Genomic DNA, 19,125 nt, shown 5'->3' on the forward strand with positions numbered 1-19,125 from the left:
TGTAGGAAATCTTATATATATATATATTTATTTATTTATATATATGTATGCGATTTAAAATTTTAATCTAAACTATAATATTGATTGTTGTTCAAATTTTTAAAACGATTATAAAAAAATTTCTAAAATATTATATTCGTAGTTTTAATTGGTTCCTTATAATATATTATAATTCATTCATAGTTTATCATGAAAAAATTGTGGCGGCCCCAATTCTTAGCGCTAATCCATTTCGCACACTAATATAAAAAAATTTATTTAAAATATTTTTAAATATTTAAATCTTATATTAATCCAAACAATGTTTGTTATAAATTTTATCCGCTGAATTAGTATATGCGGAATGTGAATGAAACCGAAAAAGATTTTTTAGACCAAAGCATTTTTAGTCTGTGATATATAATATGAGAGATATATTACTTATATTAATATGAGAGAATGTGTGTGAGAAGGATTTAAGTTTTTTTGTGGAAACGATTTCTTGACGTGAGGAAATGTTTTCGGCCGTCTCCTTCGTAGAAGGAAATTGAGATTGATGATCTGTTTAAAAGATCGTAAAATAAAAATAATAACTTGAATTTGAATGTTACATTTCTTTATAAAAAAAAAGAAAAAAGAAAAAAAGAAAGAAAAGGAAAAAGAAAAGAGAAAAAAGTTGGAGTAAAAAATTATGATGAAAAATTTGGCAATTTAATTTAATAAAATTTATAATTTTTTAATATTTTTTAATAATTAAAAAAGACAATTTTTTTGTATGATTTCCTTCTGAGCTTAATATTATATCCATTATAATATTAATATTATATTATATCTGTTATAATATTATTATTATTATTAAATTTATTAATATATTTGCAAAATATAAAACAAGTTATTTTATATTAACTATTAGATATATTATTTTGATCAATTTTTAGTCTTTTTATGATAAAAAAAAAAAACAATACTGCCTTAGAAATGATTAATATTCTATGAAATAAAATTTTTTAGATTATATATAGAAATGAAATTTATATCTTCATGAAATTTTTAAAATGAAACCCGATTTTGCATGATTTTTTTATGATATATAATTTTCTGTAGCTGTGTAGTTACTTGTGAGATTAATATTTTTGTTAGTAATTGATTAAAATTTCTTAATTATGAGAAATAAGTTATTGTTACGAATGTTGCATAGAAAAAAAGAAATAGTCTTGATGGTATATCTATTAAAAACATCATATTAAAAACAAAATTAAAAAACAGGTAAAGATTTATATACTAAAATAATTTTAATTATTCTGCAATATTTGAAAACATTTGAAAACTTATTATGTATATATGTGTAAACGATATAACTATATAAAGTAGATGCGTAAATAAATATATAAAACTATACAAATCTATTCATTATAACAAGTAGCACACAGAATTGAATAAAAGAAATATATGGTCTACTAAAAATATGATTTCTATTATACAGAATAACCCTAACAAAATTCTTAATATAATATAAATTATCATTATATTTTTTTAAATAATATAATGATAAATGACAAATCTTCTACTACACAACACAAATGTTTACTTAAGAAAAATTATTACAAATTTTATTTGTTTTATACTTTATATGTTATTATCATTTTTTGATCAAATTTTAGACCATCATTTAATATGATATTACATAAACAATCATTTCAATAAATATCATATAACAAATTTGTTAATAATTTCAGCTTATGTATTAAATGTGATTCACTAAAATACACTATTACCACGACATCAGTTTTAATTGTTTTTGAAATGTTTGAATTTGCCGTAAAAGTCCGGCTAAACGAAGTGAAGTAGGTTCCCTTGCAATAATACTATTTCCTCTTTTATGAAGAGATTTATGTTGAAAATTCGATCCATTAGATTTAGTTGATGTAAATGGAACAGTTGTATATAATTTATCTGAACCCAATGGAATTTCAGTTGATATACAAACATAGCTATTCTTTTTTTGTAACAATCTCATTTGATGTTTCAATGCCATTACCTAAGATCAACAAGTAAAGCAATTATAATAAATTTTCAACTCATGAATTATTAAAAATATTATAATTAGATTATAAAATATAATAATCTAAATATAATAAAATATCATAATTTAAGAATAATAATAAGTCATTTTACCTCTTTATATAAATTAACAACAGCATTTATTTCAGCTTCTTTAATACTTAATTCTTTCTCTAAATGTAATATTTCTTCTTCTAACTCTTTATCACTGTATTTTTTTGCTTTTGTTTGTAATCTTTCATATCTCCTATTTATTAAAAAATATTTAATTAATACATAGATTATATATATTTTATATATAATTTTATATTTTGCAGAAATTAATTTAAGTTACGTGTTCATTTCTTCAAATTGGTCATGAAGATTAATAAGAACTTCTTGTATTCCTTTTGAATCTTGAGAATGATTAACTATTGTCGTATTGGAATTGTGTTTATCACATATACTACCCTATAATTTGTTTTAAATTAATATTCTCAAACAATCTATTATTTTGCAAGACTTCACCTGATAAATTTTTGACTGTATCTCTGGATTTTCCATTTTAGAATTTACATTTTGATGAGAAGCAAATAATTTTAACATTTTATTATCTGTTGCATGTAATATCTGTGCTGTATTTAATGTATTTAATTGATTTTCTGACTTAGTATCCTGAAAATAGACATGACTTTTATATTTTGAGATAAAATATGAACTTTTTTAATAGTATTACTTTGAATTTTCTAATAAACGAACCTTTTTTTTATGAAGGTTTTCATATTTATTTATATCGCCATTAATTTTTTGTTGTATATTTTGATATTGTTCAAGACTTGATTTTATATTTACATTTAAATTTACATTACTTACTCCTTTCAAAAACATATTTTCATTTTCTAATAAGTGTTCACCTTTACCCATAAATAAATTTTCTTTTTGTATATGTGCATTCATTTGAGAATTCATTTGGGAATTCATATGAGATAGTTTACTCTGTTGATCATTTATTTGTTCTATAAGAATAGATGCAGGTTTCATACCTCTACTAATTTTACGAATAAGAAGAGGAGTAATTCCAGTCGTAGCAGTTTGTCTTGTTTTCATTATACTTAAAACCTTTTAAATAAAGAAAAGTTATAATAATAAATACAGCTCATTTTTATATTTAATAACATACTTGTTGTATATTTAAACCTAAATTATGACTTGGGGTTACAGAAGTACCCACTACAAAAGGTATATTTCGAAAATTGAATCTACTGAAATATGATCGATTTGCTCTTTTCAATTTTGAAGCTAAAGTTGGCATTTCATAATTATGAGTAATTATTGGATTACAATATGATGCTTGTATAATTGCATGTTGACACTGATGTGAATTGTATTTTTCCATAGTACATAAGGGAGTGGTTGAAACCTCCAAATTATAATTTAGATCATTAGTAATTGTATTTTTTCCTCTAAAAGTAGAAATATATATTATACTTAATATTATCATTTATATAATCATTATTATAAGACCTTACTCTACTTTCTGTCCAGATTGATATTGTCTTTGGGAACAATTTTGAAGACCATCTATATTAGTATCACAAGTATTTGCATAATTATTACTTTCACATTTTGGATTTATAGACATATTCTGTCGTTTATTTATAGCTGAAGATTTTAATATGTTAATATAGTTCATATGATGTTCAAGTTTTGAATGTTTACTAGGAATAGCAGATGTGCTACCACTTTTTGCTGCAGTATTATGATAAATTTCCACTACTTCATTAGATGCTTGTTGAGACTTGAATGTATGACGATTACTTACACTATCTAAAATATACATAAAAATCAATATAAAGTTCTCAAATGAACATCTTTATATGATACTTTTTTGTTTTCGTCTTTTTGTATCCTTTTTTCCTAAAAGAACTGTTTCTCTTGTGGTTACAGTACTCCTTGAATTAGAACAATTTATTTTTCTTCTTCGTTTCTTTTTCAATGAAACAATATCATCTAGCTTACATAAAGAACCTTTTTTGCTTGATAATGCTGAAGAAATTGCTCTTTCTTTTTTCTCATTTCTTACAGAAATTTTATTTTTATCACTGGGTCCATCTTTTAAATTACCAGAAATATTCAGTTTTATATTATCTCTTATAGATGGTGATTCTTGAAGTATATAATCATTTTGATTATCCAGAATTAATTGTTCAAATGATTTGTTTGAACATTCAATATTTTCTATCAATTCTGTAGAATATTCTGTTAAATGCTTTTGATATGGGAGTTGCCAATTGTGATTGTGTTCTTCACACTGTTAATAAGATTTTTATAAATATAGTTATGAAGAACAACTTCCTTTAGAATGTGTATCAAATATATTCATGATTTAAACATGATACATACTACCATGTTTTCTTTCTGAATTGGTAATAATGATTTTGATTGTATATGTATATTTTGAATATCATACGTTCGAGGTGTAATTGAAGAAACTTCAATTCCTGCTGCTTTCTGTTTATCAAAATTTTGTAGTTTTTCTTCCTCTTTATCTTGTAGATTAATTTTTGATATAATATTTACTAAACTTGATGTTATAGGTTCATCCTTGTGAATTATATTGTCTGTAACAGAATTTGTTTGTACTTATTTTTATAATTTTGCAATAATAACAGAATATAAAGTAATAAAAAACATCAAATGTTAATATTTATTATATCATTTTCAAACATTTACAAACATACATTCAATATCAGAATAATTTTCCAAAGAATTATTATAATTCATCTGTTTGGAAATTATAGTTTGATCATTATTAGAAGTCTTAATTTTAGAATCTTTCCAATTTGGACTATACAATGTCTTTTTATTTTCTTGTATTTTTGGCATATCATGATATAACATCTTCATATATTTCATATGAGATTTTAACGAATCACATCTTTCTTTTGTAGAATGCAACCATTGTTTTACATTTTTTACATCTAAATAAATAAACATCAATATAATTAGATATATTACAAATATAATATTGTTATTGTAGAATATAATGAAAAATCATATGTAAAACATGTTGAATTATAAAATAGTAAATATATAATTACCAGAGCAATATTTTTTCTTGTTATTAATATCCATATTCTGTTTTAAATTAATTAATATACATAATTTAATTACCAAATAACCATCATAAGTAAGATCAATATTAAAAATTTTAAATTTTTTAACGAATAAATGAAATTTGTAATAATATAAAACTAAAAGAAATCTATAAAAATTCAAGAAATAAGAAGGAAGAATTTCGTAGGTTACGCTTTTATTGTTTATCGATTACATTTTTACATATATATCTTTTGTTTCCGATATGTTCTTCTTTCATTAAAAGAAAATCGTTAACGGAAAATTTTAGTTCTTACCAGAATTTTAAAATATTTAAATTTTATCTTTTTCAATATCGATTTTCGTTTCTTCGCACAATTTAAACATAACATTTTATTATAATAATATTGTTGAATTGAAAAAATTAATTACTATTAAAATATTTAATTTATATACATATAAAATTTATGATATATTTTTATATAAAATTCATAAAACGAATAAAATTAAAGGATTTATATCAAAAACGATCTTTGTCCAATTTCAGTTATAAAGTCTATCACACTTCGTGATTTGATTAGATACATGTAACTTTTTTGTAATATAATTAGAATTAATATAGAATTAAAATTATATAATTAATAGAAGAAAATAAAAAATTTTGAATTTATTGAAGAATAACTGAAGATTTTTAAATTTGAAGAAACAAAATATTTTTTTAAAAAAATAAAAATTGATAAAAATCTTTTTTTATATAAATTCTCAAATTTTGATGCATATTTTATTTTAAAAATGAATCATGAATTATTTAATATTAATCAAGAATCAAATTATTATTTTTTTAAACAAATTGAAAGTACAAATATTAATTTTTGTAATGATATAATAAATGACATCATAACAAATTTTTAAAGAAATTAACAAATTCAAACATTAATAATGAACAAAAAAAATTATATTTAATGTTTTTAAAATAAATTTAAAATAGATTCAAAATCAAATTATAATAATATGCAATATTTAGTCGTTAGGTGCGCTGAGGTCTACCTCTTAATCATATTTTAAGACGACGCAGTTCGCTCTTCTTATGAGTTGTAAATGGTGGATAGTCTGTCATCGTGTTGCGTTAACATCAGGTAATGTGAATTTGTATCTCATTTATGTTTAATTTTTTAAATTATAAATTTAATGAAGAACATGATTTTTACTAATAATTGTCAATCATTCTGTGTAAAGAAACTTAATTTTAATAACAAAAATTATTCCATCTTACAATTTTCTTTGGTGACATTTTCGATTACGTAAAATTGTTGCAGTAGACAAAAATAGTCACCTGACTTAACAAATGCAGACAAAACAAATTCCAGAACTTTAGAAATTTAACAGATTTATTTTACATTTTCATATTATATATTAATTAAAATATTATTAATAATTGAATCAATAACCTATAATACGATTGTATATGAATGAAAAATATTATTTTTTCATATATTTGGATATAAATGCAATTGTGCAATCGCTATAGCTATTTAGAATTCTATAATGAATTCTACATATATACTTTTTTAAGATGCTTTTTTAAATTTAAAATCTTAGTACTTTTATTTACTCCTTTCTTATTTGTATAAGATGATTGACATTTAATCACTTAAGAGAAATGTCATATATTTCTTATATTTCATTTATTTATAAGTGAACACAATTTTTTTCAAATATTTTAAAAGCTAAAAATCTATTTAAAAAAAATTGATTTTTGTCATTTATTTTTCGTTATAATTTTTTTTATAAAATGATCATAAACACAACTTAAATCTGTAAACTTATAGGAATTTGAAAAATAAATATATATTTATATTTGCCGGTATAAATTACATAATAAAGAAAATTAAGTTAATATTTTATTATACGCATTTATTATCGTTTTTTGTTTTGTTCTATTCAAAATCTTATATAAATTTTATATATTTCTAATTGATATATATATTCGTACGATTACTCGTAATATGTTGTAATAATTGATAATTCGTTATCGTTTTTATATCATAATTATTATGAACATTTTTTTATTGCTTTCAATTTAAATTGTATAATATTATAATATTATTTATTATAATATTAAAATGAATTTTATGCTAATATAAATTATGATCTAACCTAATATTTTTGGCATATATATTTATTTCTTGTCGTATAAATTTACATAATGAAATTGAATATAGAGAATTTATTATGAATTCTTATAATGTATTTTGACTTTTTTACTTGATTTTAAAATAGATGAATTTTATTTATTTTATATTAATAATATATTATGCTGATTATAGAAGTATTAAATTAATTTATGATATATTTCTTATTTATTATTAATGTTTATGATTGTATATTTATATATATAAATAATAATATATATATATTATTTTAACTTTCAAATTTATATTGAATTTTCTTTTTCATTTTTTTTTAATATCATTTAATTATATTATGTAGAAATTATTTTGTTAATATTCATAAGATATAATTTATTATATATTTATAGTTCGTTTTTTTATATGTAATTATAATAACAAAAAATTTTTTAATCTAAATATATTATTATTTTATCATTATCATTATACTTTAATATTCAAAAAATTATTAATTTATATTGATATCAAATTAACAATTTTGATAATTATATATTGTTATATTAAATTATTATTTAGTATATACTATTTATTATCATACAAATATTTATTAATATTAATATTGTCACTAATTTTTTTTAAATATTTATTTTCCATAATTGTACATGATACATAAATTGATTGATTTCATCATGTACTAAATTTTAAAGTTGGCAATCATATGTGATTGTGCAATTATAATTAAAAGGAAATTTAAAAATATTTTTTTATAAATAGAATCTTACAAAATGATTTCATAAGAAAATTATTTTTTAGAAAAATATATTAGATTATTTAAGAAAAAATATTAATTTATTTTAAATATAATATATTAGTGATATTAATGCTTTTTTTTTCTGGAAAAGAAATTAAGTTTAAAGTTACTACATTCATATATAGAAGAAGAAATGAATCAAGATATATAAATATAATTATATATTATTATATTAGACAATCATGTATATATATATATAATATTTTGATTAGCATTTTGATTAGATAAAATTTTATACTTGAAAGCAAATTTATAAAATTTATTTATCTTTTATTATTTAATTTATTTTCTTATTTTGTTTTCTGAGTAAATATAAATAAAAATATATAATATAAACAAAATATAAACTCTCTATAACATTATTATTTGTTTCAGGTAAAAATGTATAAGGCAAGGACAGTATTTAGTACATTAACTCCTTTGGCACCTCGAATGTGCAAACCTGAAAGGTTTGCTTCATGGCTGGTACGAAGCCATCCTCTAACAAGAACTACACAAGTGATGGTTGCCAAATCAGCCAAAAAGTATAGCAATCGGGTAGCAACAGAACCTTTTCTCAATGGAAGTTCTAGCTCTTATGTAGAAGAAATGTATAATGCATGGCTACAAGATCCTCATAGTGTACATGTGGTTAGTAATAAATTTATAAAATATATTATTATTACTAATGTAAATAATAATGATAATTTTGTACGTATTTTATTTTTTTTGTAGTCTTGGGATTCATTTTTCCGTAGTAGTACTGCTGGAGCTGCACCAGGTCTTGCATATCAGGCTCCTCCTTCTCTTGCTCCAAGTCATAACCAAGTTCCATTAGGAGCATTATTACCACTTGGTGGAAGTACTCAATTAAGCCAAATACCTATTACTGAAAAGATAATTGATGACCATCTGGCTGTTCAAGCTATTATTCGTTCTTATCAGGTATATTAATTTTATATTATGTATTTAAAAAAAAATAGAAATTTGAAAAACATATTTTTAAGCACTTCAAATTTCTTATATATATTACAAAAAATGTGTTTATTATATATTTTTAAATAATTTCATTTTTCTTCTTTATCTTATGAGATATTCAATTTAAGTAAACATTTTGGCTTCATGTTAAAGCTTTTAGATGTTTTATTTTATTTTTTGAAATCATTGAGAAAAATGTCTTAATATTTTGAATGTAATTCAATCATTATTTGATCTTGAAACATTGTAGCATGTGTTCTAGAAACATTGTATGTATGTTTTATGTTGAAGGGAAATTTTTACTATCATTGCATGTGACATAAAGAGTTTCTTCTCAATTTCCATGTCCTAATTTCTTCTTTTTTTTATTTCTTAACATCATATTTATGTTTACTAATCTAATTAATATATTAATTTTGCAAATGAAAAAAAGAGAAAAAAAGAAAATTATGAAATATAGGACATAAGAAATTGATATTGAAACTGGTTTATTAAGGGCTATCATGTGTTTCATGAAATAATTCATCATTTCATGCTATCATTAAAAAAATGAATATTTCAAATACATTACAATATCAAATCAGTCAAATATTGCATAATAATCTCATTCCATTAGATGCTTATTGCATCTATTACCTTTAGCATGTTTTACAGTTAAATATTTCCCAAGCTATATGTCAAACTTTTATAAATTGTATCATTAATATATTATAATTGTATATCATATATAATGCATATTACATAATCATTAATACATAATAAAAGAAATGAATCAATAAAAAATTAATGAAATACATATATATATATATATAAAGTATATATAGTAGATATATATATATATATATATATAGTATATATAGTAGATATATATATATATATATATCTACTATAAAATAATTTACTATTAAAAATAGTTTATTTACAAAAAGTAGATTAAAATAGTATTTTTTTATTAATTTAACCAAAAATTTGATATAAAAGCTACAATATTTCTAACTTTATTATTTATTTCACATATTTAAAAAATTCTAATATGTATTTTTATGTGGTTTTAAAAATGTATAAATTAAAAATTTTAATGTGCTAATGTAATAATTAGTATTAAAAATAATTAATAGTTAAGGGGTAGTTACAATTTTAATATCAATTAATTATATAAAATATTAAATGTATCTTTATATGGTAGTAATGTATTGTAGTAATAAATAGAAAAACTGATATACATTGGGGTCGTTTTGGAATTATTTATTGGCATATAGGCTCGAGGTCACTTAGTTGCTGATCTGGACCCACTGGGTATCATGCAAACAGACCTGATACATACACATTATGCAGCCCGCAAGGGATCTCCAGAACAGGTTCTGCGACAATATATGCTTGGTAAGGCTTTTACCCAAACCTATTCCTTAAACTATTATTTCAATTTTTATGTGTATCATAAGGTAAAGGTGTGCTATTCATAATATATATACCATTTTAAATTTGGCTTTAGATTATACTTGTTTGTTACCTTTGTCAAAATTCATCAAAATATTAATACTTTCATATTATTAGAACATTTTTAAAACACCTTCACCAGTTACATCATATTTCACATCATAAAAATAAACATGGTTTTCATCATACATATTAACTCCTTCTTGATTATTATATCTTTTTTTCTCCAATATTCTGTTCATTATATGATAAACATATTTTTTATTTTATATAAAATTTAATATTTTCTGTGAAGTCTTCTTTAAAAAGAATTATTATATGTTATAAAATATATAATTAAAATAGTTTTTCTTATATATTTATATATTGGAGAATAAAAATATTAATAATATTAATAAAATAATGAAAGAATTATTAACAAATATTAAATATAAATATTGAATAGAATTGAATAGAATAAGAAGGTGTTATGTGAATGTAAATCCATGATAAATTTTACTGATACTGAAAATGTTTTTCTTAAAAAAATATGGAATGTTTATTAGTTTATATTTTGTAATTAATTTAATGTATTGATAATATGTTAAGTATATCAATGAAAATGTGTAAATAGTTCTTATATTATTATTCTGTAATTTATGTGTAATTATTTATGATATATTTAAATAATTTATATAACAAGAAAACATATATAACAAGAAAATTATCTAAGGTAAGAAAAATTTGGAAATCATTGCTTTGCATGCTTGCAAATGTTATCAGCTTTGCTTTTATATGTTTGCAATTATTATTTGAAGAATGTTTGTTTCTGGAACAATTTACTATTTAACTTTATTATATTGTAATTATTGATTTTTTATCTATAGCAGAATTTTATTTTAATTTTTATATATTTGTTTAATTTAATTATTCAAAAAATTATGAAATAACAATTAAATATTTCTAGTATATATTTTAAGTATATAAATAATAAGTTTAATAATAGAAAGTATATACATAACATGCTTTAATTGTTAAAATATTAATATTAACGAATATTTATTCATAATATGTTTGTTTTTAATTACTGTGATGTTACGTTTTTTAAAAAAAAAATTTTTTTTGTCTGTCTCTTTTTCTTTCTTTTTCTCTTTTTTAATACATATAAATAAATATTTTAAAACATATTTAAGTAAACATCTATCACAGTAATTTATTTTAATGTATATAATGAGTTGATAAGTTTGAAAACTAAAAATTATTTGGTTCGTATGAATGTGGCGTTAAATTGACAGATTCGTGGCCATCATATCGCTAAATTGGATCCACTTGGCATCAACAGCGCTGATCTTGATGATAGACATCCACAAGAGTTGCTCTATAATCATTATTCATTCGGTAAGCCTAAATGAACGTGTCTCTGTATAAAGCAAAAATATAAAGATACTGTGATGCACTTTAATTGACGCACTTTAATTGAGGTATTTCGATACATTAAAAGAATAGTAAAAAAATGGATTATTTGAAACAATATTTCATTTTATTGTTTTTTAGCATCCTTATTTTAAAAATATTTATATGATATATAAAAAATTTTTTTTATTACAATATGATACTTAATGCTATTATGTTGTGTTTATTATTATGATTCATATATTATTACATTTTTTTCCTGGTCACAAAATACAGCATATATAAATACAAAAAAAATCTTGAATTTTAATTAGATTAAAAGTTAGTAAAATGAAATTATTTTTATTTAAGAACAAAACCTTATTATAATACAAAAAGTTCAATAATTTATTATTCAGTTCAAGTCTAATGTCCACAGGAAACACAGCACATACAACTTACTCACAGGAACTACAATATAAAATAGCTGCACTTATGAAAAGTATGTAAGAATTATAATTCAAATGAAAATCCAATTTAAAGTTTTTGAATTTTTAGTATCTTTGGGAAGCGCTGGTTTATTATATATAATGGAATTATATAAAAATTGGTGTTGCAAACAAATTGTAAAGGTGCTTGGGTTTTTTGTATAAATATTGTTTGAAAAACTGCTCTATTTTGCTATAAAGATATTTGTGCCAGGAATAATTTTTTTTTTTTGGGAAGAATTAAAGAAAGTATAATAATTAAATTACATTATTATCATAATAATTTATGTAAGATGTTTAATATAATGAAAAATAAGTATAATTATTTATAAATCATATTTGTAAATATGGCTCTTCAACTTCTTATTTATTTATTAAATATCTTTTATACATTCATTATTTTTCAAATTTTACATTTTTTTGTATTCTTTTTTATTTTAATTTATAAATTGTGTAATCAATAATATATATATTTAAAAATCTTATAATATTATTGTAGTGTTATCATTTTGGTACTGTTGGTGATTGTTTTTACTAATAATGCTTCATTAAGGTTTACAGCTTTGTATTTGAATATTTTTTTCAGTTTTCAATTTATTTCTATTTTTATAAATATTGTGGAGAAGGTTTGTTATATATTTTGTTAAACCAATAATCTTGATTATTGGTTTTTTTTAAGATATGATGCATGCATATATTACGCGTCAAATTTTTTGCATATATTTACACATAATATTATTAAAAAAATTATTTGTAAGTTACGAAGATAGAAAAATGCGAATATAAAAAATATTGCATTTAAGTTTCGTATTGTACAAAGTTATCTTTTTTTTTTATTTTTTTGCTTTATAAATAGTTCACATTTTCAGTATCAGTAATAAAAAAAAATATATTATACTTTAATTAAAAAAGGTGCGTATTACATATAGCAAGTATTTAAAAAAAAATTTATTTGAAATTAAATTTTTTGTTGTTAAATATGTGACGCTTGTTCTTTATAATATTCATTTTTTTTAAAATTAAATATTTTATTATTCACATTCTACAGAAGAGTCAGACATGGATCGTATTTTCAAATTACCGTCCACCACTTTTATCGGAGGCAAAGAAAAATCATTGCCTCTTCGTGAAATCTTAAAGAGATTAGAAGCTGCTTACTGTGGTCACATTGGTGTGGAATTTATGTTTATTAACTCCTTAGAACAATGCAATTGGATTCGGCAAAAAATGGAGACACCCGGTATTATGGAAATGACAAATGATGAAAGGAGACTTATTTTGGCTAGATTAACTCGAGCAACTGGGTATATATATTAAAATATCAATATTTGTATATTAAATCAGCAATAATATATTTAATCCTATTTTTTGTATTATATTATAGATTTGAAGCATTTCTTGCTCGTAAATGGTCATCTGAGAAAAGATTTGGTTTAGAGGGATGTGAAATTCTAATTCCTGCTATGAAACAAGTAATTGATAAATCAACTGAATTAGGAGTTGAATCCATTGTTATGGGTATGCCTCATCGGGGTCGTTTAAATGTCCTTGCTAATGTATGCCGCAAGCCTTTAAGTCAAATATTTACCCAATTTGCTGCTCTTGAAGCAGCTGATGATGTAAGCATATATAATATATATGTTATAAAATTTGATTTATTATATATATTTTATTCATTCTTAATAATTTAGGGATCCGGTGATGTTAAATATCATTTGGGAACGTATATTGAGCGTTTAAATCGAGTAACAAATAAAAACATTCGTTTGGCTGTGGTGGCAAATCCATCTCATTTGGAAGCTGTTGATCCAGTAGTGCAAGGAAAGACTCGTGCAGAACAATTCTATCGTGGTGACGGTGAAGGTAAAAAGGTGCGATATAAAAATTATAATAACAATTTATATTAGTTTTTAATTTAAATAATAATTTGCATTATTAATAAAATAACATTAAATTTTTATCATTGAATTTAACAGGTCATGTCTATTCTTCTGCATGGTGATGCTGCATTTTGTGGACAGGGTATTGTTTTTGAAACAATGCACTTATCAGATTTGCCTGATTACACAACTCATGGTACTATTCATATTGTGGTGAATAATCAAATTGGATTTACAACAGATCCAAGACATTCACGATCTTCTCCATACTGTACTGGTAAATATTACATATAGAAAATAATATTTTTATATTTTAAAATTTATTTAATTAGTAATTTAAAATAATTATTAAATTTTATTTAAATTATGTTTGAATTTTTGAAAGATGTTGCAAGAGTAGTGAATGCACCTATCTTCCATGTTAATTCGGATGATCCTGAGGCAGTGATGCATGTTTGTAAAGTTGCTGCAGAATGGAGAGCAACTTTTCATAAAGATGTTGTTATTGATATTGTATCATATAGACGAAATGGTCATAATGAAATTGATGAACCTATGTTTACACAACCTTTAATGTATCGCAAAATTAAAAATACTCCACCAGTTCTAGACAAATATGCTAAAACTCTTACTGACGATGGTGTTGTCACTTCTGAAGAAGTTAAGGTATTGACTTAAGATATTTTAATTATTTAAGTATATGTGATGGAATTATTGTAATAATATTATTATAGGATGTTAAAGATAAATATGAAAAAATTTGTGAAGAAGCATATGTTAATGCTAAACAAGAAACACATATTAAATATAAAGACTGGTTGGATTCTCCATGGTCTGGTTTTTTTGAAGGAAAAGATCCTTTGAAAGTATCTCCTACTGGTATTAAAGAAGACACACTCATTCATATTGGAAAAAAATTCTCATCACCACCACCCAATGCAGCAGAATTTGTAGTTCATAAAGGTAAATATATTTTTTAATAGTTTTAATATATATATAGAATATATTATATATATAGAAGTAATATTAAATAATTCGAAATATATAAATATTAAATAATTTGAAATATATAAATATTAAATAGGTATTGAACGTATTTTGAAATCTCGTATGGAAATGATAGAAGCTCGAACAGTTGATTGGGCTCTTGGAGAAGCTATGGCTTTTGGTTCCTTACTTAAAGAAGGCATTCATGTTAGATTGTCAGGTCAAGATGTAGAAAGAGGAACCTTTTCACATAGACATCATGTTCTTCATCATCAAACTGTAGATAAAGCTACTTATAGACCATTATGTTATCTTTATCCAGATCAAGCTCCATACACTGTGTGCAATAGTTCTTTATCAGAATTTGGTGTTCTTGGTAAAAATGTTAAAATATTTTTTACATTGATTTTGTATATATTATGTTTTGATGACTATAACTAATGAAATTTTTATATTTAAAATTTTTAAATTTTCAGGATTTGAATTAGGTTATTCTATGACAAATCCTAATGCATTAGTATGCTGGGAAGCACAATTTGGTGATTTCAACAATACAGCACAATGCATAATCGATCAATTTATTAGCAGTGGTCAAGCTAAATGGGTACGTCAATCTGGTCTTGTTATGCTGCAACCTCATGGTCTTGAAGGAATGGTGAATATATTTTAAATATTTTCTTTTTATATTTATAATATGACAATGAATAATTCGTTATATTATATTTTTATAGGGACCTGAACATTCCAGTGCTCGCTTGGAACGTTTTTTACAAATGTCGGCTGATGATCCAGATTATTTTCCTCCTGAAAATGAAGAATTTGCTGTACGCCAGTTACATGATATCAACTGGATTGTAGCTAATTGCAGTACACCAGCAAATTATTTTCATATTTTAAGAAGACAAATTGCATTGCCATTTAGAAAACCTTTGATTTTAATGACACCAAAATCATTACTTCGTCATCCAGAAGCGAAATCTAGCTTCGATTTAATGCTAGAAAATACAGAGTTTCTTAGAGTAATACCAGAAGAAGGTGTAGCTTCTCAAAATCCTAATAATGTTAAAAGAGTGCTTTTTTGTTCTGGTAAGATTTACTATGATCTAAAAAAAGCACGTGCAGAGAAAAATTTGGATGATAAAGTCGCTATTGTAAGAGTTGAACAGGTAAATAGCAATAAATATCAAGTTTTGAACTTTTTACTTCTATCGTATTAATTTATCTGAGTAAATTTATTTGAATATTTTTATTTATAGATTTCACCTTTCCCATATGATTTAGTTAAAAAAGAAGCTGTTAAATATTCCAATGCAGATTTAGTATGGGCTCAAGAAGAACACAAAAATCAAGGTGCATGGACATATATTCAACCTAGATTCCATACAGCTCTTAATGGAATTCGTTCTGTATCGTAAGTATCAATTTTTTAAAAAATTATATATTTTAAATTATTTTTGTTTTTGTTTTGATGAATTTTTTAATGAATTTTAATATCATATAGTCATTTAATTGATAATTGTATATATAGATTATTAAGAAATACAATTATCATTTATTTTAAATGTTCAATACGTTTTTCACGGCTTTAGCTGTTTACATGGCTCAAGTTTTTTACTTTGTCGTTTTTAATATAATATAAAATTTCGATATAAATATATCATAATAAGCAATATATTTGCACTAAGTTTGTCACTAATTTGTTTTGTACGCGTGCTTACAAAGTAAACAATTGGGCCATGTTACAGCAGCGGAAATACATCATACGACAGTAAGGATAGCAGAGGGTGGTTTAGTAGTTGGTTTTCAACTAAACCAACAATTGTGTCCGAGCCACTATCAAAAGAATCTAATAAATCCAAACAGAGAATATTAAGGTAATGTTAATCATAGTATTTAATTAGAATATCTGTTATAATTTTATTTGTTCCTTACTGTTCATGATGATAAATATATAATATTTAATAATAATTAATTTCAATTTGTAAATTTAACTTTCTGTTTCAGATATGTTGGTCGACCAACGGGAGCATCACCCGCAACAGGAAGCAAAATGCAACATCTTAAAGAATTGAAACAATTACTTGATGACTCCTTCAATCTTTAATTATTCTTCATAGCACTATGTATAACACATTTTATTTATTTTCTTCATTATACTTGTTATATTCTTTTTGTCCTGCTCTACATCACTCTTTTAGAGATTAACATAACTTGCAATTTTCTTTATTATTAATTCATTTAGAATTATCGCACGTACAAATATTTTCTTGATAGATTTATTATAAAATTTATGTAGTTTGTATTAATTCTTTTAAAATTTCTATCTTACATAAGTGCAATGATCGAATCAATAACTTAATACTTCAAAACATTTTTTTGCTTTGATTAAAAAAAAATAAAAAATATAAATTCAATGAAAAATATAAAAATTAATAATAAATATTTGAAGTCAATACTTAAGTTTTGTTTCTAATATAAATATTCTGATATGCAATGAGTAATTCATGAAAATATATGCATTTCATTCTTATTTAATGTTTGAATGCGATTCTGTATATTTTCTTTTTTTTTTTAAATACATAACATATTTATATTAGTATGTGAGTTGAATGTTGAGCCTAGTGTATGTTTGAGTTCACAGAAATATTTTATTATGTAAATATACCAATTATATATATATGTATATGTATATGTGTATATATATACATATATATAATGTAAATTATATTAGCACAAAACATTTTAGCATGTCTTACTCATTGTTCAGTTGTTAAATTTTAATGATACAACCAAATTATATTAATTGAAAATATTCGTACGTGAGAATACATTTGTATTTTATTTTGTTATATATTGATATAAAATTAACATTATGAGAAATGAAGAGAAAGAAAAAGTATTATTTTTAATTTATATATAACATTTTACGCAGAGCGTAAATGTTTCTGTGGTTATGACTGTGGAGATTTAAATTAAACTTTTCAGGGTTGGTATTGTGTATTTACGGCAATTTTTTTATTCATTTATTTATGCCGTAGTAAAGAACAGCCAATTGATTTAATTCTTTATCGTTACTCTATTTTTATAAAGAATTAAATGATTGGTAGGATCGTAGAATTATACGAAGAAATAGATTGTAATATTAGACTCACTTCCGTAACAAATTATGAAAATGTAAATTTATATAAATTTAAAAAAAAATTTTTACGAAATTGAGTTATAATGTTACTCTTTGAAAAGTTTTGAAACATTCTCCCTTTTAAAGAGTCAACTTGCTAATGCTAGTGAATATAAAAAAATATATATTTTATTATTATTTTATTTTATCCAATGCGCACGTGTACACGGTATGCGTTGGTATAGTCTGCGAAGGCACAGTATTTATATGTATAATTCATTTCAAAAATAGAATTTATGAATGGAATATTTATTGTACCGTATCATTGATTATATTAGTATTCATTGAAAACTATTATTTTAAATTCAAATATATAATTTATTATAATTATCTTTTATGTTCTACTTATAAAAAATAAAAAAAAATGATACACAATATTTTGTAATCCATTAAATACAATATGGTCCAATCAAAATTGCGGTACTGTTATTCCAATCATCAGTTTTTGTTATTATATGCATAATAAGGATGATAAATATATGCTTTAATATTAAAAAGAGAATAGATTAATAGATCAGAAAGTTGCTGATGAAAATAAATTGAAATTTACTTATATTAGTATATTTGCATCAATATATTAGGGTAAATATTGTAACATCTTATTATGAAATTAAATTATGTTAGCCATTATCAAGTATTTTTAAATAATTATTTCCCTTTTTAATAATATTCAATATTTTTGTTCAATATATTGATTATTATTTAAATGTAAATATGAGAAAATATGAGGAAGTAATAAAATAATATTCATTATTTCATATGTGACTCACAC

At 22.4% G+C, this 19,125-nt stretch overlaps 2 protein-coding genes across 6 annotated transcripts; one reads left to right on the plus strand and one right to left on the minus strand.

Moving 5' to 3' along the window:
• Positions 1 to 1,070: 1,070 nt before the first annotated feature.
• On the minus strand, positions 1,071 to 5,521 carry LOC122711851. Its single transcript, XM_043930985.1, is given in 10 exon segments — positions 1,071 to 2,017; positions 2,155 to 2,287; positions 2,375 to 2,694; positions 2,779 to 3,138; positions 3,200 to 3,482; positions 3,549 to 3,846; positions 3,904 to 4,330; positions 4,423 to 4,640; positions 4,761 to 5,000; positions 5,121 to 5,521. Coding segments are annotated over 10 exon segments (2,580 nt in total). The 5' UTR covers positions 5,155 to 5,521; the 3' UTR covers positions 1,071 to 1,750.
• Positions 5,522 to 6,228: 707 nt separating this feature from the next.
• On the plus strand, positions 6,229 to 18,983 carry LOC122712050 (2-oxoglutarate dehydrogenase, mitochondrial). 5 transcript variants are annotated; one of them, XM_043931352.1, is made up of 16 exons: positions 6,229 to 6,251; positions 8,431 to 8,685; positions 8,770 to 8,979; positions 10,272 to 10,392; positions 13,357 to 13,612; positions 13,693 to 13,927; positions 14,000 to 14,179; positions 14,285 to 14,465; positions 14,574 to 14,854; positions 14,923 to 15,151; positions 15,273 to 15,551; positions 15,652 to 15,830; positions 15,907 to 16,341; positions 16,432 to 16,586; positions 16,921 to 17,049; positions 17,180 to 18,983. In XM_043931352.1, exons 2-16 carry the CDS (start codon positions 8,437 to 8,439, stop codon positions 17,277 to 17,279), a joined length of 3,219 nt encoding a protein of 1,072 aa, XP_043787287.1. In that variant the 5' UTR covers positions 6,229 to 6,251; positions 8,431 to 8,436; the 3' UTR covers positions 17,280 to 18,983. The 5 variants fall into 5 exon arrangements, with proteins under 5 accessions (XP_043787287.1, XP_043787284.1, XP_043787286.1 ...); XM_043931349.1 differs by lacking the exon at positions 6,229 to 6,251 and adding an exon at positions 6,293 to 6,345; XM_043931351.1 differs by lacking the exons at positions 6,229 to 6,251; positions 10,272 to 10,392 and adding exons at positions 6,293 to 6,345; positions 11,724 to 11,826.
• Positions 18,984 to 19,125: the final 142 nt, after the last annotated feature.

The sequence above is a fragment of the Apis laboriosa genome, unplaced genomic scaffold, assembly GCF_014066325.1.
Source record: "Apis laboriosa isolate Shangri-la unplaced genomic scaffold, ASM1406632v1 scaffold18_cov149, whole genome shotgun sequence".
Lineage (NCBI taxonomy): Eukaryota > Metazoa > Arthropoda > Insecta > Hymenoptera > Apidae > Apis > Apis laboriosa.

What these genes read in the sequence shown, in the direction of transcription:
- LOC122712050 (XM_043931349.1), top strand. Translation starts at nt 6,304, where the DNA reads ATGAAGAACATGATTTTTACTAATAATTGTCAATCATTCTGT. An exon ending in ATCTTCTCCATACTGTACTG is followed by an intron (nt 14,466 to 14,573) that starts GTAAATATTACA and finishes AATTTTTGAAAG; the next exon opens with ATGTTGCAAGAGTAGTGAAT. An exon ending in TCACTTCTGAAGAAGTTAAG is followed by an intron (nt 14,855 to 14,922) that starts GTATTGACTTAA and finishes ATATTATTATAG; the next exon opens with GATGTTAAAGATAAATATGA.